Source organism: Anabrus simplex, chromosome 14 (assembly GCF_040414725.1).
Source record: "Anabrus simplex isolate iqAnaSimp1 chromosome 14, ASM4041472v1, whole genome shotgun sequence".
NCBI lineage: Eukaryota > Metazoa > Arthropoda > Insecta > Orthoptera > Tettigoniidae > Anabrus > Anabrus simplex.
The window spans coordinates 42457864-42485262 of NC_090278.1; the positions used below are offsets into that span (position 1 = coordinate 42457864).

The 27399-nt window shown below is 39.7% G+C and overlaps 1 protein-coding gene across 4 annotated transcripts in view; it reads right to left on the reverse strand.

Annotated features, from left to right (window-relative positions):
• hyd (E3 ubiquitin-protein ligase hyd) overlaps window positions 1-27399 on the reverse strand; it is a 544651-nt gene that overhangs the window by 79030 nt on the left and 438222 nt on the right. For 3 of the 4 annotated variants that reach the window (XM_067158036.2, XM_067158034.2, XM_067158033.2), the window contains exons 36-38: window positions 18325-18523; window positions 13215-13438; window positions 12905-13068 (exon numbers count right to left, since the gene is read on the reverse strand). In XM_067158036.2, the coding sequence (XP_067014137.2) occupies window positions 12905-13068; window positions 13215-13438; window positions 18325-18523 (587 nt within the window). The remainder of the gene's footprint in view (window positions 1-12904; window positions 13069-13214; window positions 13439-18324; window positions 18524-27399) is intronic. The other variant, XM_067158035.2, reaches the window with a different exon arrangement.

The following is a 27399-nucleotide window of genomic DNA, read 5'->3' on the forward strand; positions in this document are numbered from 1 at the left end:
AAGGAAGGGTTAACCATGGGCTCAACAATATCAGGAATAATAGCAAACATATTCCTAAGTAACATTGAAGAGAGAGAGAGAGAAAAAAAATCTTAACCAACTAAGAGATGTAGAGGGAAACCAAGGCAATCAGTTTCAAGAGGTGTGGAACTAAAAGAGGCTACAGGGCTGGTTACAAAATAAGACTATTACAGAACCATTTAGTTAATTCACAGAGACTTGCACACTGAATGCTAAAAGGCATAACAGTGTACAATGAAGATGCATGTACTAGATGTCTGTGCTGAAAAAAAAAAAAAGGCCAAAACTAGTTGTGGTGCAATACAGGTCTCTTGCTTAGATAGCAGGGGCAGTTCAACACAAGAGTAATCTTCAGCACAAACTGTAAAAAGTTGTAACTACAGTACAGTATAAGAAGATGTACAATATTAGCAGGATCCACCTTTCAATACTTCGTTGTAAGTTGAATTAAAAAGGAGTCACAACTTGTTTATTGGGACCGGTTTCGACACATTACAAGTGTCATCATCAGCCAAATAGTAAAGTAGGGCAATATATAAAGATCTTAAAACAACTAATACATTGAACACAGGCAAAAAAATTAACATTGATTCATATCGTAGCAATTCAGTTAATGTCCAAAACACAATGATCGCAGTCAAGAAAGTAAACAGAACATCATTGTCTTGCGCCGAAAACAAATATAGTTGAAGTTCACAAGCAGGTCAAGTATGCACTTATGTAGAGTCATTGCTAGGCAGGTCTTGTAGGCATTTGTTTCTCAGGCCGAAGAGTAAAAGGTGACGTAATTGAAGTCTTAGGATAACAGTGTAGGATTTAATTTCGTCAAATTCAAAGTAGATATATAAGTTTGAGAATAATTTAAAACATAAAGCCAAATAAAAATATTTAAAATAGGAAGAAATAATAAAAGAAAATTGCAATGTGAGGTTCAACTCAAAACAACTTGCCATAGTAATTGATAGATGAATGGGAGATGATAAATAGAGAAAAGGTTGGGGAACGTTTATTAGAGGGTGGAGGTGGTGGTGGTGATTATTGCTATTAGAGGAAGTACAAATGGGTAAATATCTTCTATAAAACACTAAACCGAGGAAAAAAGAGGAAGAGGTCCGACACTTCGAAAAATGAAGATATCGGTAAAGGGAGACCCTCGCAAACCTAATAGCGTCGGGGTCGGAAAAGAACAAGGTTGACCAAGGGAGGTCGGACAGGATAGATGAAAGTGAGGAGATTGGCACAAGTAAGTGGAAGCAATGCCAGGACTCAGCTAAGGGCCCCGTGGTTGCCAACCCACGCTCCGAAGTTCAGAGCCCCTGGGGCTTAGAGGGTGGGAGGGAAAAGGAAGAGAGGGGGGGGACTAAGGAGGTTCAAAGGGGGTGTTGCGGAAGGGGGAAGTGGCATGAGAGGGTATTGTGTAAATTGTGAAAGATTGATCTCTTACTTGTTGACTTCAGGTTATTTAAAATGGAGATGAGAAAATCGAAAAGGGCATTGGGTTTCTCAGAAATATCATTCAGATTTAGATTTGGATTGAAAAACTGGTCAAGGTGTATAAAACAGTTTTCGGTGATGTCTAGGAGAGGGCCTTTATTCAGAGAATTGAGTATTTCAATATCCTGGTTTATTGTAGTGAAAACATGTTTAGTGTCATGTATGTGTTGTCCCACTGCCGAAAATCTGTTGTGCTTTATTGCATTAACGTGTTCAAGGTACCTAATTTTGAAGTTACGACCAGTTTGACCTATGTAAGAAGAATTACAGTTGTGGCACTTAAAACGATATACGCCTGATTTAGAAAAGACACTTGTTCTATTTATGGAGTTGGAGTTATGTAATAATTCAAGGTTTCTATTATTAGTTCGAAAAGAAATCATGGTATTGTGTTTTTTGAAGACATTAGCTATACTGTAGGTATTTGTATTGAATGTGAATGTGGTGTAAGCAGCTGGTTTAGGAATATCTTTTAAGAGTGTTGTGTTAGGGCGGTGTCTAAATTTGTTAATGATTTGTTCAATAAAATGTGTATTATAACCGTTAAATTTGGCAATGGAGCAGATGATCTTTAGTTCTTTATGTAAGTTATCTTTTGATAGCGGAATTTTGAAGGCACGGTTAACCATACGCTATTAGGTTTGCGAGGGTCTCCCTTTACCGATATCTTCATTTTTCGAAGTGTCGGACCTCTTCCTCTTTTTTCCTCGGTTTAGTGTTTTATAGAAGATATTTACCCATTTGTACTTCCTCTAATAGCAATAATCACCACCACCACCACCACCACCACCACCACCACCACCACCACCACCACCACCACCACCACCCTCTAATAAACGTTCCCCAACCTTTTCTCTATTTATCATCTCCCATTCATCTATCAATTACTACGGCAAGTTGTTTCGAGTTGAACCTCACATTGCAATTTTCTTTTATTATTTCTTCCTATTTTAAATATTTTTATTTGGCTTTATGTTTTAAAATATTCTCAAACTTATATACCTACTTTGAATTTGACGAAATTAAATCCTACATTGTTATCCTAAGACTTCAATTACGTCACCTTTTACTCTTCGGCCTGAGAAACAAATGCCTACAAGACCTGCCTAGCAACGACTCTACATAAGTGCATACTTGACCTGCTTGTGAATTTCAACTATATTTGTTTTTGGCGCAAGACAAGGATGTTCTGTTTACTCTCTTGACTGCGATCATTGTGTTTTGGACATTAACTGAATTACTACGATATGAATCAATGTTAATTTTTTGCCTGTGTTCAATGTATTAGTTGTTTTAAGATCTTTATATCTTGCCCTACTTTACTATTTGGCTGATGATGACACTTGTAATGTGTCGAAACCGGTCCTAATAAACAAGCTGTGACTTCTTTTTAGTTCAACTTACAACGAAGTATTGAAAGGTGGATCCTTCTAATATTGTACATCATCTTGTTTCTCTATTCAATACGGAACGATCATGAAGTTTTTAACTTTAAATTCAGTACAGTATAGTGTGTAGGGTAGATATCTCCTTGTTTCTGTCATTGTGTAAATTATGTGTGATGGTGCAATTTATGTTAATACATGCAAAGATTAATGGAAAATGTGTGCTTTCTACTGAAACCTCGATTTAAGGTAAACCCCCATTTAAAATTTAAAAATTCAGCTACCTGTAAAAACGCTAAAATTGGGGCCAATGACCTTCGAAGTTAGGGCCCTTTAAACAACAAGCATCATCATCAAAATGCTAAATAGCGGTTTTATTGTACATACCTCATTATGCACTTGGATACACACCACTGCCAACAGAAAAACCCAAAATCATCCCTCTACGTATGGTTGGCATCAATGAGGGCATCTTCGTCATGGACTTTTCTTTATTTATACACACCATTGCCAACAACAGAAAAACCCAAAATCATCCCTCTACATATGGTTGGCATCAATGAGGGCATCTTCGTCATGGACTTTTCTTTATTTATTGGGCTAGGCACTTAATGTGGATTAGGCTCAGTTTGTACTTCGATATCCTTCCCGACATCAATCCTATGCAGAGGGATGTATACACTACTGTATGTTTCTATGGTACTGCTGGTAGTGTGATGTATTGTGTGTATATGAAGAGAAGTGTATTAACACGAACACAAACATCCAGAGCTGAAATAATTAATAGCAAAGAGTTTAAATACCTAGCTGGGAATCAAAGCTGGAGCGCTCTAAACTGAAGGCCATTCTGTGCTAACATGCTGCCATGAAAAACATTAATAATTTCCTCCGCAGCTCTGCGATAGAGTACACAAATTTTTTATAGTAACCAATTTATTTTATATTTATGTGCATGTTTATAGCTAGTGTTTGATACATTTGGATGAGTTTTAATTTGCCATATACAGTAAAACCTTGATAATTAGAAATCTGTTAATTCAAAATGCTGCCAATTCAAAGAATCTATCATTCCCGGAAACACGAGGTACGGTTTTGCGTGTTATTTAAATTTTTTAATTCGAAATACGGATAATTCATAATTCTAAGAACAACGTCGATCCCAGTATTGAAATTCAGATTTTAAATTCAAAAGGGTCCTTCATTTTGGGAAAAATAATATTTTACGGCGTAATTTGAATTAGAAATAATCTGCGTCACGATAAAACGTCTTCCGGAACATGCAGAGGTATCTTTCCAAACTTTGATTTTGGTGAGCCTACAGCGTGCTTCAGAGTTGCCAAGTTCTAGTGAAATCATAGTTTAGTGTGCAGTTATAAACTTCGAAGTTATTATATAGTATTTTAATACTGTGTTTTGGTTTACTGTTACGGTACAGTAAAACCTCGATGGATCGTTTTTCAAAGGGGAGGGGGAAAATGACGATGGATGCGGGAAAACGATAAATGTGAGTGACATATAAAATAGGTGGAAAGCAAAATAATAAAATATGGGTATCGACTTGGGCATTTTTCGTCATGTAAATACAATAATAATGATTGCGTGTGGCCTCCGAAGCCGGGTTCAGATCTTTCAAGTTGTCGCGTGATAGGCAATTTACACGCTTACGAAAATAAGGCTCTACCTAAGATGAATCCTAATGCGTAAGTCGGCGCACACACACAGCCCCCGAACTGTCGGAATTAACCAACGAAAGTTATTCCCCGACCCGATCGTGACCTGAAGGCCAACACATGCTAACCACTTAGCCATGGAGCCGGACAGGCTCATACTATACATAACGGTATCAAACCATTGCAATCATGATATACACAATGAAAATAAAAAGCGCGACTTTTACGTTGTTTCATTTCACTTTTCCTTATAACTCGTAATAATTGGAAAATCTTCAGGGTCAGTTCTGTTATTGCAAATTAATAATATACGTGGATATTACGGCGATAACCTCTATTTTGGTAAAGATTCTGTAAACCCTTCGCGAATGATAGGTCAGACATCCCACATGGCGCGGCTCGGACGATGTCACAGAGGTTAGAAATTCAACATGGCACGCCTCAGACGGTGTCACAGCGGGCTAAGCTGCTAACTAGGAATTAGTTTCAAGACCAGGCTAGTGAAAAGATTATTGGTCTGGCTTGGTTAGGTCCGGCTTGTAACAAGACAACTGGGCAGGGGGCAACAAAGTGGTCAACAGGCCTCTAGCAACCCACACACATCACAAGGTACGATGCGATTAATAAGCCTGTGACAGATTAAAACGTACCCAGCGCACGCCGCGACTCTTTTAAACTGTGCAATTTTTTCATTTTCCATGAAGCTGGCAGCCCTAGCCTGTCAATAGCAACACAGAAAATGGTGAAAAATTTGAGTTTTACAGTGCCGCCATTTCAATTTTTGTAAATAAAATTACTTTTAGGGGCCAGTCAGTGGGTCGAGGGGAAGCGTTGGTGCCAAGACCCATAGTGAGGTTGCGTGTGAATAACCTGTGCACAGCAGTCCAGCCTATGAGATCCTTGCTCAAGACTAGCAACTCGTAATCGCACGTACATTCTCGCGTAACAAGTTGCCACTATTATATGCTAGAGTATTCAGCTGTCTCTTTACATTCAAAAAACTTTTGCGTATATTTTTCTTATGTTCGATTGATCCATGCAGGAAAATTGTGGCCGAGGACAAATATTTTTCTGACGATTGATGCAATAAAACGATAGTTCGAGGAACGATAGATGCGGGGAAATTTAACACTGGTTAATACAGAAAATTTTTGGGACCGAATAAATTGAACGATGGACTTTACAATGGCGAATAATAATTGAACGATGGATATGGGAAAACGACACTTCCAGGAATGATGAGGTTCTACTGTATTTTAGTTTAGGGCATGTGTGTTCCTTTTTTGTATTGCAAGATGGCTAAGCGTCAGTATTCTTCCAAGACACTGAGCGAGAAAACAAAGATTGTAACAGAAGTCAACAAAGGACAAAAAACAAAAACTGAAATGGCTGAAGACTTTGGAATTCCTGTGACCATGCTTTCAACGTTTTTAAAAAGTTGTGAGAGCACAGAAGCTCAAGAAATGCAGGGTGTAAATACAGCAAAGAATATGCGCATTCAGGAGCTGAACACTGATTTGGAAGTACAATTGATCGAGTGGTTTTGGGCATGTTCAGGCGAACAATATTCCTGTTGATGGCGAGATTATTAAGGGGAAGGCAAATATATTGACACTAGAGATGGGGCTTGAGTTCCCGTGTTCAAACGGGTGGCTTACGTGTTTTAAGGAACGGCACAATATGACGAGGCAGGCAGTGTGCGCAGAAGCAGAATCGGTGAACACTAGCAATGCAGACAGGTGGCGAGAAAGTGTGGCTCACATAATCAATTCGTATGCACCAAACAATATCTTCAATGACGATGAGACTGCATCGTTTTTTAATGCCGAACCTAAACGGACTTATGATTTTAAAGGAGAGAAGTGCCATGGAGGGAAATCTTACAAAGATAGGGTCACAGTCGTTCTGTGTTGCAATGCGGATGGAAGTGAGGTACTTCCTCCCCTCATCATAGGCATGTTTTAAGGGCATCAGGCACATTCCGTGCAAATAAAAGTCTAAAAATTTAATTTTAAAACATGCGAATCTTCTTTTTCTGCCGGCCAATACTACGAGCTACTTGCAGCTGCTAGATCAAGGTAGAATTTCATTTGTGAAACGTGCCTACAGAAAGCGACTGGTGCGTTGCTTTTTCCATGAGGCTGCTAGAAATATTCCGGTGGAAGAAATACGCAAATGGAACGTGACTGATGCAACGTGGAGTGCGACAGTTGCCTGGGATGCTATTCCTTCATCGACAATCAGGAACGGCTTCATCAAGTGTGGTTTTGGTTCGTTATATGAAGTAGAAGAAGGAGAAGACAATGAAGATGAATGGGAGGAGTTACGGCAAAAGTCCGATGTTGGTATAACTTTTTCCGAATACATCGCCATAGACCACGCGGAAACTACTTCAGGAGAGCGCGATCCCGTCAGGATGATAAGCTGTGAACATGTGACGCCAGAGGGAGATGCAGCTACAGCTGATGCTGAACACGACGAAGATACAGTGCAGGCGGCAACTATTTCGTCAAAAAATGATGTACTTGCCGCTCTAGCTGCGTTGGATTATGTGATAAGTGCAAGTGATGCTGACGATGCTACAATTAAGGCTATGGCCCATGTGGAGCAGTTCGTAGCTAGTGTTTATAAAAAAAGATGAAACAACCTCTCATACATTCTTTCTTTAAAGGCAATAAGCCTAATGTGTGACAAAATAACCCTACTGAACCATTAAACATTTGTGAACTTTTCAGGGACTGTACAAAGTTATTTACTATTCTTGATATTTGTGTTAAATATATGTCTGGGTTTTTAAAGTTTATTTTGTTTGTGTCAGGTGTTTCCAGTTTGGACAGTCTTGCTGGCTCCCCTGTGCAAGTACTTTACAAACCCATGGCACGTAACGCCCTTTAAAGGGCTTTGGCCTGCCCAGGGGTCGCTGCTCAGCCTGAAGGCCTGCAGATTATGAGGGTCTGTGTGGTTAGCACGATGCATTCTCTCGGTCGTTATTCAGGGCTTTCGAGACCGGGCCCGCCATCTCACCGTCAGATGGCTCCTCAATTCTAATCACGTAGGCTGAGTGGACCTCGAACCAGCCCGCAGGTCGAAGGAAAAATCCCTGACCTGGCTGGGAAACGAACCCGGGGCCTCCGAGCGAGAGGCAGGCACGCTACCCCAAAACCACAAGGCCGGCGCAAGTGCTTTACACTGTACTTAAATAGGTTATAACCAATTTGGGGTCCGGTACGCAAGCCGGCTATCTCCAGATCGGGTCTCAGAAATGTTTTAAACTAAAGGGCGAATTCTACTATGTCCAAAAAAGGAACTCAGATGCGAAAATTAAGAGTTTTTGCAATTTGTACGTAATTATTAAATGCCAATATGTGCCAAGCGCTACGGCTCTCTTGCCAGGGTAGCCATGTTGATGACGTCATAGTTCATCCCGTCAACCTCTGGAAGGCCAGCCATGATGAAACTATGACGTCACGAGGCAACATCTGACATTTAAATGTACATACAAAAAAAAACTAAGCATCCCATGGGTTACAGCAGAAAATGAGCACAGCAAATCACAGAATGCACACCTATGATAGAAAGGTACTGGGTAAAACTGTACATTCCGCATCCGAACGTTTATAACAGTATAAGGAAGGGAACACAATGCAAATAGCCGGCGTAAACACAACGCAAACAGCCGGCATACCTATGATATACATTCACCTTTGGGACAAACTTTACCTTCCGCAGCCCACCCGGTATATAACATTATACGGACGTGAAACGAATATACATTGTACGTGGAATTCCTTGTAGAGCAGGAATGTAGGCCTAGGGCCGCCCCGCCGCTTCGAAACAGTATAAGGAAGGGAACACCATGCAAATAGCCTGCATAAACGCCATGCAACCTGCCGGCATACCTATGATATACATTGGGCAAAACTTTACCTTCCGCAGCCCAATGGGCATAACATTATATGAGGTGAAACGAATGTACATTATACGTGGAATTCCCTTTCGAGGAGAGATGTAGGCCTAGGGCCGCTCCGCGGCTTCGACCCCGCTACAGTACATGGCACATGCACACAGTACCAATAGGAAGTAGTGTGTTCTAACGGTACTCACCGATTAATACAGACGGTCCTTTTGGTATCCATTGCAGGTACGGCCGGCCATTGTCTACGAAGCCAGGTAGCATACCTTAATATAACAGCACTCACGAGGTTCGTTCCATCGCATGTTTCGACACAATAACACACCTACAACGCACATAAACCGCCACGGAATGTACGAATCAGTCGTTCCGGAGTTAAGTACACGATATCGCACAATGTGTATATACGAGCCATTAAGGAAATAAATATCCGAAACGTGCATTGACAGTACCGGCACAGGTTTCACGACCACGTGGTAATGGCGACTGGAGCTCCCGCGAATCACCGCCCCTCCACCTTTGATCTACATATCGTCAGAGACGTACCAACCTCAGGAACCTAACCACTTGGCGATAAAGGACATGGCATGACGACGTATGGAACGGCTGCCTGTTTCAACAGCATTGAAGCAGAATGCACGACGTTCACATAATGTAATAAGCAGCGTACTCACCTTCTACTCCTAACAGCACTACTTACCTGTTGATTGGCGACGAACGGACATCATATGATTATTGTTTCCCGAATAGTTTTAGGCCCACATCTCACCTCTACAAGGACTTCCAAGTAGGATTTGCATTATTTCCACTTCCTTATACTGTTATATACGTTGGGCTAGGGAATGTATAGTTTTACTTAAAGTAAATGTATATAATAGGTATGCATTCCCGAATAGTTGTACCTAAACTATTCACACGTATACGCCATGATTATGCATTTTCTGCCATATTCCTTCATGTGCCATGGATATGTACATATTTCGATGCACCCACACACATCGGGACAGCTGGTGTTACGCCCCCTTCGTTACGCGCGGAGGGGTTGGCGGCCCTGTGTGACGTCACAGCTCCCGTCGCCATTACCAGGTGTACCACATGAGTTATCTATAGAGGAACAGGGGGGCGCGACGTCATAATTATGACGTCACGATCATTTTTCTTGTCCACGGTGAAATGCTAAATAATTAAATTGGCGGTGCATGCGCAGTAGCAAAAATTCGGACTTAGTTTTCGGATATTAATTCCCTGTCTCTCTCTTACACCCTGTGACGTCAGGTATGACCTCATCACCCTTCCGTCACCAAGTAAACGTGGTCGCCATGTGCTCTACCAGTTCTATATAGTGTCTTCTTCAGTGTTCTATATGGCAGGTAATAATACAAAAACCTAGTATTTTCGCACCTCTACTCCTTCCTTGTACCCTAATGGACATATTTAACAGCATATGTCGGCGCCTACGAGTGAACTGGCGATAGCTGGCTTGTGTACTGTAACCCCTATTTGCCTGAATTGTGTCATGCGTATACAGTAGATTACTCATTGTCTTTGATTTGTGTTTTATTTTTCCCGGGTGTGAGGTTACGTTTGACAGTCTATGGCGTTATCCGAGAGGATTATTTCAATAAATGCACCTTGTTGGATACATTTCAGAATTTTTTCCCCAAGGCATTTGAAGGGTTTAACTGTGAATCAAGGTGACTGCATGCATTAAAGGATCATTTAACTGAAGAGGCAATATATAAAATTATGCCCAATAACGTAAACATTTTTACGTGACTCACCTTAAAAGAGCGACTCTGAAGATTTTATTGAAGTATTTTAATACGATTCTAAGTCACGTTTTAAGAAGTGTGATAAATTAAGCTAATATTTCTTCAAGATTATTTTATTTTAAAGTTGGACTTTTAAATCCACGTTATTTTATAAGTGAGCAAACCAGTTTGCACATGTTTTCATCAATTTATGGTTTATGACTCGCAAGTCTCAGACTTGTAGAAAATATGGACTTTGAGACAGTATAATCGTAACACAGTTTTAAATTGTTAATATGGTTTTAAATTGTGTTCAATTTGACGTAGATAAACTTATGTGATTGCCAATTTTTCCAAGAACCTACATCAGTTGATGACGACGCAGACGGCCGTCGAAACTAGTTCTGATTGAAATATATGTGGTAATTCTAGAATTACCATTTGGAATTGCTAGGCGGGCATTAATTCCATTGTGGAGTTTTATCTCCCGTATGCAGTTATCAGACTGTGCCACATAAGAGGCTTCTGATAAGTTCACCTGCATACACCCCAGCATCAGTGGGTAGGGTCTGACACATCCCACTCTGACGAGTCTAGTGTCAGACCTAAGACGAAATGCTGGTTAATAGAGCAAACGCCTGAAAAGCCAACATCTAATTTTTGATCTGAAATATATGTTGTAATTTCATCTAAGAACAGTGTATTGAATAAGGTGGAATCCAAATTATAATAAAAGTTGTAATCTTGGTTCAATATGGACAAACAATGAAATTTATTAATTTAAATGCTGAGAAACGACGCTGTATCCTTGAACAGAGAAGGCCAGCATCTGACAACTACTGTAGGTCACACAGCTGATTATTATGTATGAAAATTAAGGTTTTTCTTCTTTTTAAACCTATTCCAACATATCACCTTAAAACTCCAGAGACTTGGCAGTATTCAAGTAAAAACTGCTTTATCCCAACAAAACTTGTTTAACGAAATGTGATTATCTTGCTTCTGGTAATACATTACATTACTTCAAACGTCTACGTTGACAAAGTAACAGATAGCTGAAACAGATAGTTTCCTTTATTTAATCCATTTACCCTCCAGGGTTGGTTTATTCCATGGACTCAGTGAGGATCCGACCCCCTATCACCTGCAGGGCAGTGTCCAGGAGCGTAAAACGTTTGGTCGGATATACAACAGGGGAGAAGGATCAGTACCTCGCCAAAGCGGCCCTTGTGGGGGATCGGAAGATTGAAAGGGATAGGCAAGGATGAGGGACGAAAGCGGCTGTGGCCTTGAGTTACGTACAAGCAATTGCCTGGAGAAGTGGGAAACCACGGAAAACCACTTCGAGGATGGCTGAGGTGAGAATCGAACCCCTTTAATTCAGTTGACATCCCAAGGCTAAGTGGACTCCGTTCCAGCCCTCGCAACATTTTTCAAATTTTGTGGCAGAGCCGGGTTGATCCGGGCCTCTGGGGGTGGCAGCTAATCATACAAACCACTACACCAAAGAGGCAGACAGCTGAAACAGATAAGTGTGAATTCTAATTATTTTACAACACACAAATGAACAAAGGTCACAGGGTTGGATGGGAGAGTTTGAAAATAAATGTACAGTAGAAGTCCGTTAAAGCGAGAATTCATAACGGCGAAAAATTTACTCTCTATAATGGATTGTTGTTATATCAGATTTTTCGTAAAAGTTGGGAAAACCCCCACACACCTTAAAATCGGTATGAAACTGCTATAAGCTTGTTGAAAACGTGCGTTTTCGTGGATGATATCCACAATACGGCTTGCTCGTTTGTTATTTTTCAAAATCCGATCCTACGTAAAAGTGCATGTTTAATTTCATTCTGGAAAAAAAAAGTATCACTACAGAGGTCTCTGAGACAAAACCTTCCAATGTTCTTATTCAAACAGCATCACTTAACCTAACTACATATGTACTATGAAAACATATCAAGCGCCAGTGATGACCTCTTTGCTATAAATTTAGATTGGAATAGCCTAACCGAAATTTAACCAGATGCGAGAAAATATAATCTAACCTAAAAAATCAGTGACTCGCTCAGCCATATCTTGAGGTGTATCGCATTCTTTCTTAATTTCAGCGAAGATCATTAAAATTAAGCCAAACTCGGCTGAAGGGTCAACGTACTGGCCTTCGGTTCAGAGAGCTCGCTATTGGACATAATGAGGAAACAATACCTAAGATGATCGATCGTATGAAATATAATTGCTGCGTGCAAAACTGTCGGTAACAGAAAAAAATCGCACACGCTTAATTGCTCGTAATAACTGATGCGTCAGTGATAGGACTCTTGCTGTAACCAAAGGATAACGCATAGTTTAATATAGGAATTTTGGAGGGACAGACAAAAACTGTCGTTGTAATGGGGTTCTCTTTATATGCCATACTCATTATAGCGGAATTGTACTGTAGTTACTGGGAACCACATGGTACATGTATTCCATGTCAACAGTCTGTTTTTCACAATTAAAAAATATCTTAAAACTAAGCTTTTCCCAGCATAAACATAAACCTTTCAAGAACAGGTTTATGTGTATAAAGCTTTTCCTAATTTCAAAGAAAACTCAGAATGTGTGAATAATGTGAGTAAACCCAGCAATTCTACTGGCTTAAAATACAATGTAGTTAAGTTTACAAACCTGGGTTGCTGTTCAGGAGCTCGTGTGGTTTCCACAGTGACATGCGCCGAGATCTCCTGTGGAGCCATTCCCTCCAATACATGGCCATCGCCAGGTTGCCTTGAATCTGTGGTAGGTACTACCAGCACATCGGGAGCATCTGTCCGATGTGAACCTGTAGGCTGCTAAGAGATAAAATTTACAGTTTATGAAACATCTTAATAAAGTACATACTTCTACTATCTTGTGCTGATCCCATTTGGTATTTGACTATAACCAGTAAATTCAGAGTTTATTTTAAAATAAGTAGTCAAAAGGAATAAATACATACATTAGTAGTTGCTGGACCCGCTCGAACGATGACACTCTTAATAGTGGGAGTGGCCATGTCTTCGGTCTTGACTGGATCAGACAATGGAACGCCACTACTGCTGTTGCTATTACTCGTGCCAGCTTCGCTCCCGAAGTTAGCCAGTGCCACTTTTCGAGCTGACACAATAATTGGGGCACGATTCTGCTCCACCAGCAACTTACGGTTCTCCTCAGACATTGCTTCTGAAAAAGGAACATAATGCAGTAAGTATAGAGAAAGATTATGAAATTTCAAAACCATTTTTTAGAAAACAAATCGTCATTTTTACAGTTTTGTAGCTTGATACTTAAAAATAGCAATGCATTGTTAAGCTAGGAAATTTCACTTCAATAGTTACAATCAGAACTTCTACCACTTTTTCCACAACCAGTTGTGGTTATGGATGCAAACTGTGTCGCACATGTACTGTAGATTTGGCCTTGCACATTTCTGTAGTGGCTGGTAGTGAAGTGTGTTGTGATTATGAAGAGGGAAGTATCGGGACAAACACAAACACCCAGTCCCCAAGTCAGAGGAACTAACCAGACGTGATTAAAATCCCCAATCCGACATCAAACTCAGGCGCCTCTGAACTGAAGACCTCAACACTGACCATTCAGTCAGTGTCGAAATTGTGTCCTGCAGGAGTTTTTGACATACCAGAAGCCAATAACACAGAGGTTTTACCCGTAAGGAAACAGTTCTGCATTTTTTACGTATTGTACTGTAGAATACACTGACAGAACAGATTGAATACACTGTGATAAAAGTGTATGCGTTTTGTCTGAGGGATGTTGCATTACTCGGGAGTTGTGTTATACGTTTTGGTTATCGCATACCCCAGTTGTGAAGATTTTTTTTTTTTTTTTTTTTTTTACAGAAATAAGGATGTTTGGAGTAACAAACAGAATAAATCATAATAACACTATTACTCTGTAACGAGACTCCAGAGAGACCATGGGTCCCTTACACCAATATGCTCAGAAGGTATCTCTGAACGACCTCCAAAAGTTTTGTCGGAATTGGGCTCCATTCTGATGATGATGATGATGATGATGATGATGCTTGTTGTTTAAAGGGGCCTAACATCGAAGGCCCCATCCTGTATACATATTTACACAACTTTCACATATCTCATTTCTTGAAATAATTAAAGTTCTCATTATCTCTCTTTTTCTTCTGGTTTTCACTGCTGAAAAAACCACCATGATGCAAGACCAATCCGTCGACTGTGTTAATAGCTTGATGTAGCCATCTCTAAGCAAATGCCATCCTTCCGAAGCTGTAATGTAGATCTAAATAATCTACGTATAGCGATGAAACGACTGCAGGTCTAGCAGCAGCAACTATGCCGTTGATGGCGAATGCCAACAGCATGACACTCTGTACAGATCGCTGTGACATTCTATTTTCTGGAAGATAATATTGAGAAAATGCATTTCTTATTCAGACTTGAAAGAGCCGGAGGGACATGAAGTTCTCAATAAACGTTGACGAATTTCACCTAAATCCCCACCTGGTGCATGTTGTGTGGAGATAATCTCACATCGCCAGGGAGTGTCGTAAGCTTTTACTAGGTAAAAAAAGCCAACACTGCGAATAGCTGTACCCTCCGGAGAAAGGCCTCCCAAATGGTGCTTTCCAGTCCGACCAGATGATTGACGGCAGACTGATGAGAGCGAAAACCACACTGGTAGTTTGTCATGAGACCTTGCTCTTCCATATCCCACACAAGTCGCCGGTTCACCATCCTTTCACGTCCAAAAGCTCTGGATCTATTATATGGGCTTAAAGATCAAGACTGCTAAGTTAGGAAAGGATATAGACGCCCTAGGTTCTGTATTATTCACCTGTCTCATAGAGATAGGTGGTGTGACGTATCGATACCAGTGCTCCCATCGAAGCTCTTCTATCGGGTAGTCAGTTGTGTGTTTGATTGTTTAATATCTTATCCAGTATAGGTAGTTTGTGTGCAGTATTTGTGATCTGTAAGAGTATGAGTAGTGGTCACCTATCCAGTGGTTGACCGCATTGTATGTTGCTTAACTGTGGTACTGGTATGTATATTTATATGTTTAGGTGTGCGAGTAAAGTATACTAAGTTTTAAATGTTAATTGTGTGTGTCCAGGGCAATTTGCGTCATTCGGTGATATGACTAACACAGCATTTTCTTGAATACAATGTGGCTTACCCTGTATGGTGGACCATTCAAGGCTTACCTAGCGTGATGTTGCTTTTGGAAATTTGCAACGCTGCATCGTATATTAAGGTCGCAACTTGCTCCTAATGTGTGGGTAAGAGAATAAGTACCTGGTGTTGTTAAAATTTTGAAAAAATCAGCATCTTATGAATAGCAACTTGTGGCACTCCGCCTCAACTGTACCCTTTCTGGTGCTTTTGGTGTTACATGGTGGTAGGAAGTGAGAACTTTGGTATTTACGTTGCTTGGTGGGGTAGTTTGGAGGGGCGGGTGGGTTAATGAATAATGAGTTGTCTGTTAGGCAATGTGGATAATAATTGTGACAGTTCAGGTGAGAGTAGCTTTAAGAGTAGTAAGTGGGTGAGGGTGGAGGTATCTTAGCTGAGCAGGTGCATGGGGGTGGCGGTGGAAAGGCTCGGGTTCGAGGGTGGAAGTATATTGAGGTTTAAGAGTTGTGGGCGGGGCGGGGGGTGGTTTGTGCGTGTGTTTATTTGTTGTGCGTGCCGATGGTGTGCTCTATTTGCTTTTTTGAGGAAAGGGCAACCAGGGAATGAGGATGCGTGGCTGCCTTGGCAGTTCACGCACGTCGCCTGGTCCCTTGGTACCTTACAATCAGTATGACAGTTAGGGCCACCACATCTGTTGCAGCGGGTAGCCTCTGAGCAGGTTGCTGCAGAGTGGTTTAGTTTGAGGCAATTATAGCACTGGGTAATAAGAGTGGGTCTGGAAGGAGTGCAGGTGTGAGTTTTTGTTCTGGGGGGTGTTGCGTGTTGGTGTGTTTAGTGACTTGGGAGCAGGTTTTTTACGCCTGCTCTGGATCTGTGTGCTTTAGGTGTGTGTGTTAGGGCTTGGGGTTGTTTTCAGGGTAGTTCAGTCTCTGTCCCATCAGTTTGTGTGTTTTGGTTGGTCTGAGGTGGACTCGGGGGTGGAGGTGGGGGAGAAGGGGTAGGGGTTGGGTTGGGTGGTTGTGAAGCTAGGTCCATTTGGATTTCAGATTCTATGGTGGCAGGAATTGCTGCGATAGCTTGGTGACGAGTTTTGATAATTTTTGTTTGCGTGCCTTTGTTTTTGGATTTTAGTGGATTTTTGGGGTGGGGGGTGGGGTGGGTGTGTGTGTCGTTGAGTGGGGTGGTTTGGGTGTTTGTTTCGGTGGTTGGCAGTATGGGGGTAGCTTGGTCGAATGCATTTCCTTAAACAATGCATTTCCTTTAACCTTATCCTCAATTTCTTCAAGGTTGTTTCAGAAAAAACCCATTCTTCTCCTCACGCACTAAAAACCCAGAAAATAACCAACAACATTTGGCTGAAAAATGAAATGCACCGTGCACAGACCGTCCCTGAACATACCTTGCCGAGCTGAGCAATCTTGTTATTGCAGTGTTGCTCTTGTGCTTCACAGCTGCTGCATACAAACTGATGACAGGCCATTGGAAAAAAAAAAAGTATCGACAGTTGTGCATTTTTGAAGAAATGAAGCGTTTAGGAATGTCATGACTGAATTAAGCAGAACATCAAAAAGAGAATGTTTTGTTACTGGTTGTCGGAGAACGGTGTGAATAGACGACGACAGAAAAGTAGTAGGTAAGTTTCATAATTGGTAGTTACCCAACTGCTCGAACACTACGATAACTAATGTATGCATAGCCACAAAAAATTGTGTCCTTTACTGGAAGATTATAGACTGCAATCCATTCATCGGCACTGTAACCATCAGGATGACTTTGTATGTCAATACTGTGTTATAACTTCTGTAGCATTTAGCCACGGCATATTGCACACCACTATGTGGATATTCCTTAACAGACGAATTATGTTTAAGAATGACGTCTACCAGTAGCCTTAATATTTCCATGCCTTCACATGTCTGAAAAAAATAAAAATAAAAGCACCGGGCAAGTTGGCCGTGCGGTTAGGGGCGCACAGCTGTGAGCTCGCATGCGGGAGATAATGGGTTCGAATCCCACTGTTGGCAGCCCTGAAGATTGTTTTCCGGTGTTTCCCATTTTCACACCAGGAAAATGCTGGGACTGTACCTTGATTAAAGCCACGGCCGCTTCCTTCCCATTCCTAGGCCTTTCCTGTTCCATCGTCGCCATAAGACCTATCTGTGTCGGTGCGACATAAAGCAACTAGCAAAAATAAAAATAAATAGGAAGCACACTGATGACAGAAAACTTTTACATAATAATAGATGAAAAACTATGCGAATTTGTAGTTTTCTCCAAATTTCCATTTCAAGATTAAGACTAGGAAAGTGATGCGAAGGAGAAAAATCACGTGGGTTGGAAAATACTTGACAATTTAAAACATTTCCTTATGCTGAATGTGGGTTCTAAACTAATGTGAATTATGTTAAGTCGAATATAAAATTACAATGCTGTAATGGAATCAATTTTGGAAATCCATCAAGGCCATACTGCAATTTCTATCTGTGAACCAAGTACTTCATACCCAGATTATCCTGAAGCCCTTCCAGTAGAATGAGTTACATTAAAAGGGAAATTCATTATCTACGGACATAATTCTTGACGGCTGACAGTACCATATACAACTAAATTTAACAAGTCTACTATTCCTTCAACGTGTCATAAATTTGTTGTTTCCTGGATGAGAAATACAGCAATTTTTATAGCAAAAAACGTTCAGGAATATCTGAGTAAAGTTTAGTTTTATAGGAAATACACACTTCATAACCAGCAACAACTCGCACATACAAAAAGATCCGAGCTAACATTTCCTGAAAGAGGCAAGTTCCAGCCTCTTGCCTAATGTGTGTATTTAAACATATCAATGGTCTTTTCAAAAAAAATTTCCAAGGTCAGGTCATTTCTGCATGACATGGAGAAATTGTGAATGTGTGGAAACAACAGGGAACATAATAATTTTACCTGAAGTTGGGCAGAGACCTGGAATGATCTGTCCAGAAGGTCCAGGTTTGGGTTCCGGTTGTGAGCCACTTGGACCAGGTTTACTCAAATCTGCTGGGCCATCACCGTCAGGTGGACAGGTCATCCTCGCTTTCTTTGCACACATAAATGGAATACTGGAGTCAGAGTCAGATACATCTTCTGAATCCTCGTTGTCAACCTGAAGCATAATTCACAACATATCAATATCTTGACATATTAAGAAATTTACAAAAAGAGTGGGTCACTCAAAACAGAAGCATTACTGAATAGAACTCTATTTTGGAGAGTAAATCACTAAACACCAAGACCAACGTCAATGGTTCCAGTAAACACAAGTCACATATAGACAAATAGGAAAAAGGAACACAATATAATAAAACCCATGACAGGTCAAGTCATACTGTATTTACCAGCGAGATTCTTCCCTTCGCATTACCGTATTTACGTGAATAATCCCCGCATATTTTTAGAAAAAATTTGAGGCACGAAATTGGGGTGCGGGTTTTATTAGCTCACCTAGTTTTCGATGCCGAGTGTATGGTTATGCTTTATGCAACTGTCGATGGAAGAAAACTGTCCCCATATGTCATATTTAAACGTAAAATATCTAACTTTTTAATTCTAAACTGACTTTACATTTTTTAAATGTAGTACCGTATTTTACAGAGTAATTTAAATTCTAAATTTCTCTGCGTCACGATAGAATGCGTCTTCCGGAACGTGCAGGGGTAGCTTTCTGCACTTTCACTCACTTCGTTGTGTCTATAGTGTGTTTCACAGTTGAAAATAAGAGTGAAATCGCAATTCTTTTGTATTCAGCGTTTTAAGGAACGCCACAATATCACGTAGCAGGCAGTACGCGGAAAAGCAGAATCCATGAAAACTGGTGAGGGTTGGCATTTCTGAATTACAAGATGGCTGTTAATTCGAAATCACATAATTGGAAGTCCAATTTCTGTATTACAAAAACTTCGAATTAATGAGGTTTTACTGTATCGCAAAACTAACATCAGATTTCGCCCGTGTGTCTATTTCAAGTGCTTACATTGCATGAAAAGAATTATCCACCACTGGTCGTGTTACTGTCCAGTGACCGCCTTGCTAATAAAAAGTCCTTTTACAGTTTAACACTTGTATGGTTATACAGTGAACAAACCCTGTATACGCGTAGTATATTTTTCTTACTAATAAACGTGGTATACACATTGTATTACCATGGTATTACTATACAGCACGTATACACTCGTTCCAAGTCGTAGGAATCTCTTCCTGTAGTTTACTGACGTATTTTGCACGTTCAAAACCTTTATGATCGCTTCTGCTAGTTAACTACGAGCAAAACTTTCTGGAAAGTCACGCAGTAGCATGGCAAATTGAAATGGCAGTGGCAACACAAAGTGAGTCAGCTGGAAATTGGCTTATGTTGACATCAACATTTCTTCGGCTTTCTTGCGAAATGAACGCCATGAAAGAAATGGAAAAGCTTAAGAAAAGATCAAGAACTCCTAACAGGGATAGTACGGAAAACATTAACAATTGTAATTGAATCGACGTGTTGAAAAGGGTACACATTCCACAATTCTTACTTTCCAGGAGAAAGGAAGAACTGTTTTGTAGCAAAAAGGAAGGTTTGATCAAAAATGTTTCTATTAGGCATTTATACATCATATATCTGCATATTCAACAACTAAGTATGGAAATCATATTACGTACGGTTTTCAAGTTATACCATTTTTTATGTCAAGGAATTTGTCCTTTTTTTACACTCAAATTTGAGAAAGATCTTTGTAGAGGCAGATAATGTATAATAAACTCGTAATTTCAAAAGTCCATTAAGCAGAAACACATTATTACACAAAAATTCGCCCAACCATAATTTCTTTTATAGTTATTGTCATTCCGTCTCTTGAAAGTGTTTAACTTTACGAAGATGTCTAGCCTCCATAACCCCTAAATGGTGTATGTCTTCTATGTTTAAAATATCGTGAAGATCATCAACATTATCGTCCATTCCTTCAATGTTGAATGCAAGTTGAATATTTCACCACGATTATTTTACTGCAGACAGTAAATATCACGAAAATAAACTGCTAACTTGTTTCTTTTTCTGCTATTCGCTGCTATACAATGCTTATACAAGGGTCCTGGTTTGTGTAAGCAATTCAACGATTAACTATAACAGATGTATACACAGGAGGTTTATACACGGTTTATTAGTAAGACGGTAAGAGACCACGTGTGAGAAGTGTTTTAGACGAAACATCGGAATGCACCAGTGTATTTGTTTCAAGTGTTTACATTGCACGAAAAAAAATGATCCACCACCAAGTAAAAAGAGACCGTGTGTGAAGTGTTTTAGACGTGGCGTGTGACGAATTTGTAAGTAATTTAGGAGAGGATTCTAGTGATGCAAGAGACAACGAATCATCCTATCTACATGGAATCCAGCCTATTGCAAGTTCAGATTAATGAAATACCTGTCATGTAAGTAGGCTTACTTGTTCATTTTCATGGAAAATATATTTCATAGCAGTGATAATGTATTTTTATCTTCTCAGGCAAAGCAGCTATATCCGTAAATTTACATGTTCATATTTGCGTAAAGACCACGTGGACATCGCGGAGTGATATGAAATGATTGTTTATGTCTAATTTAATCTTTCGATGGAAGGAATTTTACTTCTTTTCATTTTTTTCCTTTCAAAATGAGCCTTCCTAAAATGAGGGTGCGGGCATTATTTGATGGTGGGATTATTCGGGTAAATATATTTTCCACCGAGCTCGATAGCTGAAGTCGCTTAAGTGCGGCCAGTATCCAGTATTCGGGAGATAGTAGGTTCGAACCCCACTGTCGGCAGCCCTGAAAATGGTTTTCCGTGGTTTCCCATTTTCACACCAGGCAAATGCTGGGGCTGTACCTTAATTAAGGCCACGGCCGCTTCCTTCCCACTCCTAGTCCTTTCCTGTCCCATCGTCGCCGTAAGACCTATCTGTGTCGGTGCGACGTAAATCAACTAGCAAAAAAAAATATATTTTCCCACCCTTACATTTGAAGTGGAAATCTGGGGAAAATACGAATTTGAACAATTTTCCCACCATAATTACAACAGGAGAATAATGGACTCAGTCACTTAGGGTAAGATAAGTAGACTGAGACCGAGACAATGACGGTTAGATTCACTTTCCAATGATTTAAAGATAAAGAGGTATGAATTCAACAAGGCCATAGCGCTAGTTATAAATAAAGGATTGCAGCAGCATTTAGTAAATTCACAGAGGCTTGCAGACTTAATACTGAAAGGTATAACTGCGGCTGTGCAAAATTCATGAATAGGAATATCTTTCACTTTGAAGGAGAATATCTCTATGTCAGCAACTTCCATAGGAATCATCATTATCATCATCATCATCATCATCCTAAACCATCTCCAGTTTCCCGGGTGTGGTATATGAGCCTCCTCCATCTCATCCTGTCCTTGTATCATTCTTCCTCCACGAACAAAATAGCGGAACTCCACCTGTATTTTAGGTTCAAAACTAAATTTGCACGATTTCAACCTCATTTTTTAGGTTAAAAACACTTAAAACCGATCTATGATGTGTTTATGTGAAAGCTTTCCATCATCACTGTTTTCCTTATTGTGAAATGTGCAGTAGAGAAAACATCTATTGTTTTAACGGCCGATCTTCAGTTGTAGGTGGCAACTGAAAATGCAAGCAGCAATACTGCAGTAACGGGACCGTTCGACAAGCTAGGCATAGTATTGGTCTATGAATTCACTGCTAGTGGTAACCATGTGGGAGACGAGCACTTGTTCTATAACATATACTGATCTTTGTGTTAATTACTTTTACACACTTCAGTGAACAGTGATTAGCAATGGGTAAGAAAAAATGGGAGTTACAACGCACAGTTTAAATTAAGTGACTGTATCTTCAGAAAACAATGGCAATTGTGCTGCGTATGTTTTGAGTAGAGCGATCAAATGTATGCTACTGGTGCAAACAAAAAGATAATGTGAGTGTGCCAAGAAGACAGCTATATTTCAGGGACCAAAATCAGGAAACTAATGCAAGAAACACAGTACAATGAAACCTCGTTAGTGCTTTCCTCATTAACACGTTTTCCTGCTTAGCATGTCGTAAATTCAAAGTCCCAATTTTTATCGTATTACATCTATATAAAAATATCTCACTTATCCTATCACAAATGTTTGCTATTTTACTGCTTAGTATGATCACATTTTTCCTAGACCTGCAAATGTTACTGTATTTCTCATCCCTTCTGAAAGAAACGTAATTACCAACTCGGGTAAGAGCCGTCGCCACAGTTGCGCGATTATGGGAAAAGGCCTTCCCCTGAACTTCGAAGGACAAGTTGTACTTTAGGGGAGCAAGTCGTTAGCCTCAGGAATGTACAGCTTTGCTTGCCGGTTGGCAGCAAGATTGCCGAATAACAGAGTGAGCCTTCCATTCAGAAGGTAAAAAATGTATTTTGTGTTGAGTGGTACAGTGAAGTGTAGCTAATATTTTTTGCGTGATACGATAGCCTATATCTGGATTACAAACACGATCGTGTGAAACTGACTTAACAAGATAGTCCTTTGTAAAGTGAAACTGACTAGCATGGCGCACATTTGTCTTGTGATAGCCTAGTTATGGACACAGAAAATGTGAAATTCCTTAATAAATTAATGAAGATAAAATTAAAATCTGTTGAAAGTGGACTGGCACAAGCGCACAGAAGTCGCGAATGTTGAAACTTGCACCTTCGAGTTTTGTCTCGATCATTCAAGTTAGTCGAAGTTTTGTTACATTAAAAATGGCGGCCAAAGTCATTCCTCGCAGCTGCACATGGTCGAATGTAACCTCCAATTCATTGTCTAAGAGTGTGACCAGAAAATAATGTTTAATAATCCATTGCTCCAAAATAAAAGGCTTTTACTAACATTTGCTTTAGAAAGAATGTGATTCGCAATAATACTTTATTTTTGTTGGCCCCTGTGCATATGTTTTCATATTTGTTGTCTGGTGTTTTGCACACCTTTCAGTGTACCGGTAGTTGTTATTTTATAACCCCCAGCAGAAAGGGTTTTCATATTTGTTCTCTTGTGTTTTTCATACTTTTTAATACTTTCCTCTCATCTTTAGAAATGTTAGATAGGCCTAAACTTTTCAATGTACCCACAGATACATGACCTAAAATAACCTTAGGGAAAACATCGTAATTTGTGACCTCGATGTTGGATTAAGGAATATGATTAGGTATAAGTCTGTTCGATGTCGGAAAAAAATCGGAACTAGTGTTTCCATATCCCTGTTGGATAGTTTTTATTTGTCTATTCATTGGTAAGTTTCCTCGCTTAACAAGTTATTTTCCATTGTCTCCTGAAGAAACGTTTTAATGAGGTTTCACTGTATTCAATAGTAAGTTTTCTTGCTTAACTCTCTGTCTTTCCTTGTCCCTTGCAGAAACATCTTAAAGAGGTTTTACTGTATACTGAAAGATAAGAAATCTGAAAGGAACACAGAGAAGGAAAAATGTGTAAGTCAGTGTGAGAAGAGGGAACAATGGAAAGAGGAGATAAGGACAGCATGAAAACACAAAAGGAGAAGGACAATCCCACATTTTCATGCACTGCCGTCACCGGAGAAACTTTGAATTTATGACCTGTGATTTTACATTTTTCCCAGCCTTACTGCATGAAATGTAAGTCTATAATGAAAGTCTGTATAATTAACAGTGGTAAGGAATGAACATGATCCTATGAGTTATTGGTTGGAATATATTATGTGCTTTCATATTGGTGAAACAGAATGATATTGAAATGTTTGCAATGTGCATTACTTATGGGGGTTTGTGGAGAACGTCTGCAACGGAATGCAAGCTGCGACCATCTTTCAATAAACAACAGCTTTTGTAGGATCTTCAGGACATAACAGCACGTCTACTTCAGAAAATCGAGGAGATAGTAGATACACTGGTGGCCTAGAGAGTGAAAATTGTAGGGCACGTAAAGTAGCCAGGATCAAGATGAAATAACACAATCAGCAATGTAGTTATGTTGTTTTGGTAAAGCAGTGGTAACACGTACTAATAGAGAAGAAACTGAACACCTTTTCTCTGGATGAAGATGGGTTAGATTATACTGTGTATCCATATTATATTGCAACTTCAGTAAGAATTTGTACCCTAATGGTAAAAGCTTATTCGAGAACTGAATATTTTTCTTACAACATTTTTCGTTCATCACGCTTTTTTTTTAGAACCAAATATTAAGCGTATGTTGAACAAGGTTATAAAGATTAAGAGTTACATTTACAGTCATCTTGTCAAATTGGTTTCTTGAATAGTGTAATTGATTTGTTGAAATATTAAGAGTTTGAGTTCTGAATACATAACTCAAAATATTAGCTGAGATTACTATTTTATGCTAGTGGTTTAACATCCCACTATCACACTGAAGGTTTTCAGCAATACAAAGATGGGAAAGGGCTAGGATTGGGAAGGTGGCAGCCGTAAACTTAATTAAGGTGTGAAAATGGGAAAACACGAAAACTATCTTTAAGGCTGCCATCTCCCGAATGCAAGCTTACAGTTATATGACCTAACCACATGCCATACTCACTTTGTTAGCTGAGATTAATGTGTCGGGTATTCAGTTGAAAGGCTGGTTTGATCCTGAACAATTCTGCCAACAGATGTCATAGATAGCCTAGGTGTCACTGAAGGGGCATAGAAGAGAAATAAGGGGTGAGGTTGTTTCTCGTTGCTTTCCTCATCGAACCAGAGGTTGCTATTACATACCAGCCTGCCAAACCCACTGAAATGCATGCACCAACCGACCCTATGAGCGACATTTTCACACCATTCATTAACAGGGACAGGCTGTATAAGTAGAGTTTGTGGTTTATAGCATTTAAAAATCAGAGATTTAGCGTTTTGATTTTCAAATTTAGCATTTTGTAGTAAATTGGTTAAAAATAGGCATAATTTGCTAAACTGCACACACAACAGTTCGGAGTAAAATCATACTGTTTAATCACACATTGCTCGTCATGCAGTTTTGAATTCACTATGGAAAATAAGACAAACATCAACATAAGACTGCAAGAAGTATTAACGCGCACACAGGAATGTGCTTATTTTCAAATTTACAAACACAATTTCAAAGTGAAAAATACTATTCTGAACGTATTGATTTATCACAGTACAACACACCTACAAGGAAGAGGAATTCCAATGATGATTAAAGTACAACATGCCAATTGCTTAAAAGGTGTCCTCCTTCATTTGAGACCGCTTATCAGTTACAATTATGTTGTAGTTGCTAAAAACAACTCTACATCAACACTGTTCATAGAGGCCCAAATGGACAGAAGTGCTGCCAAGGCAAAGGAAGGACTGCAAAACATTTTTTTTCTTCAAGTCTTTTATTGCAGAGTCGGCACATCAATATAGGCCATCTGTATCGCTTACATAAAGATGTCCCGATTTGTGTCTTTCGGCATGCTGTTTGATCGTCACTTCGCTTCTACCCATGGCTACCAGACAATAAAATAAATCGCTACCGTACTTTTAAACAGAACTACTACTCAACACCAATGTCAAGAATAACCGACTATGATCAAGGGTAAACACACAAAGAGAATGAACGTGGTGCTTGAAAGTGTATTTGCTGTTCGATAGATTGTTCCTTGCAGTGCTCTATAGCCAGTGAAAGAAATTCCACACATTGAATGATTTAACCCTTTGGCCTACTTGTGAAAGGAAATATTCACTTACATACCATTTTTTTTCGTCACTAACATAAATTTGATTAATCACATAGGCTATACAAGAATACACAAAGCAAAGTGAGCTTTCAGCTCGTCTCAGGAAACCAATGTTTTTGTTCGTAAGTATTACTGGATTCAAGGGAAGCAGATAAATTAGCAAGAAATGTAGAGGCATAGGCATTGGTTTCCTTAGTCACGTGATCCCAGAACTGTGGGGTTAGAAATTCATTCCCTACGTCCATTTTTTCGGATTATTACCCAACCCCCTCCCCACTATAGAGTGAATTTCAAAAACTGGTTTACATGTTACAGAAAGAGGCTTATTGTCAAGAAGATCATAATTCCAAGTATCATTTTACTATACTTCTCACCGGGCGAGTTGGCCTTGCGGTTAGGAGCGCGCAGCTGTGAACTCGCATCTGGGAGATAGTGGGTTCGAACCCCACTGTCGGTAGCCCTGAAGATAGTTTTCCGCTGTTTCCCATTTTCACACTAAGGCCACGGCCACTTACTTCCTATTCCTAGGCCTTTTCTATCCCATCGTCGTCGTAAGACCTATCTGTGTCGGTGCGACTAAAAAAAAACTAGACTTCTCGCTCGTTCTTGTTGCATTCTGGTTTTGTCACGTAGTTTCAATTGGCACTATCATCTCAGAAATGAAATCGGAATAACTTTCATCACTGTCAGTTGAAGAAGAAGTATTTTCACTCTCCAGAGAATCATTTCCACTTTCAATATCACTATTTTCAAACCAGTTACGAATAAACTCATCCATGCCGCGCTTGGATGCCGTTTACAACGAGTGGCAAAATGATATTCTTTTTATTTTCCGTATTTCAGCTCAGAGTTACTATTTACACAGAGAAAATAGCTTCAGGTATCATCTGACAATCAATCGGGTAGGCTGCAAAACAAAGAGAATAAATCTCTCCGACCAGCTAATTGCGATAATGAACTTATAAATGTTCTGTTCAGCAGGACGGAAGTGTCCGTCAAAGCATGTTACCGCTTTACAATCGCAATGGGCGCCGTAACAATTATTTCTCATGTAATAAATAACAACATACTGTATATCTTATTTTGAAGAAAAATGCATCTTTTTTAAAAATATATATGTTTATTTCGTATAAAACTGCGAGTTCCGCATCTATTTTGCATAAATTGTATAATTTCGCATTTTGAATCAATTTCGCATTTTATCGCCAATTCAAAATCGCTAAAAACTACTCGTACGGGTCATATAAGATGAAGGCACATACACTGACAAAGTTTCGA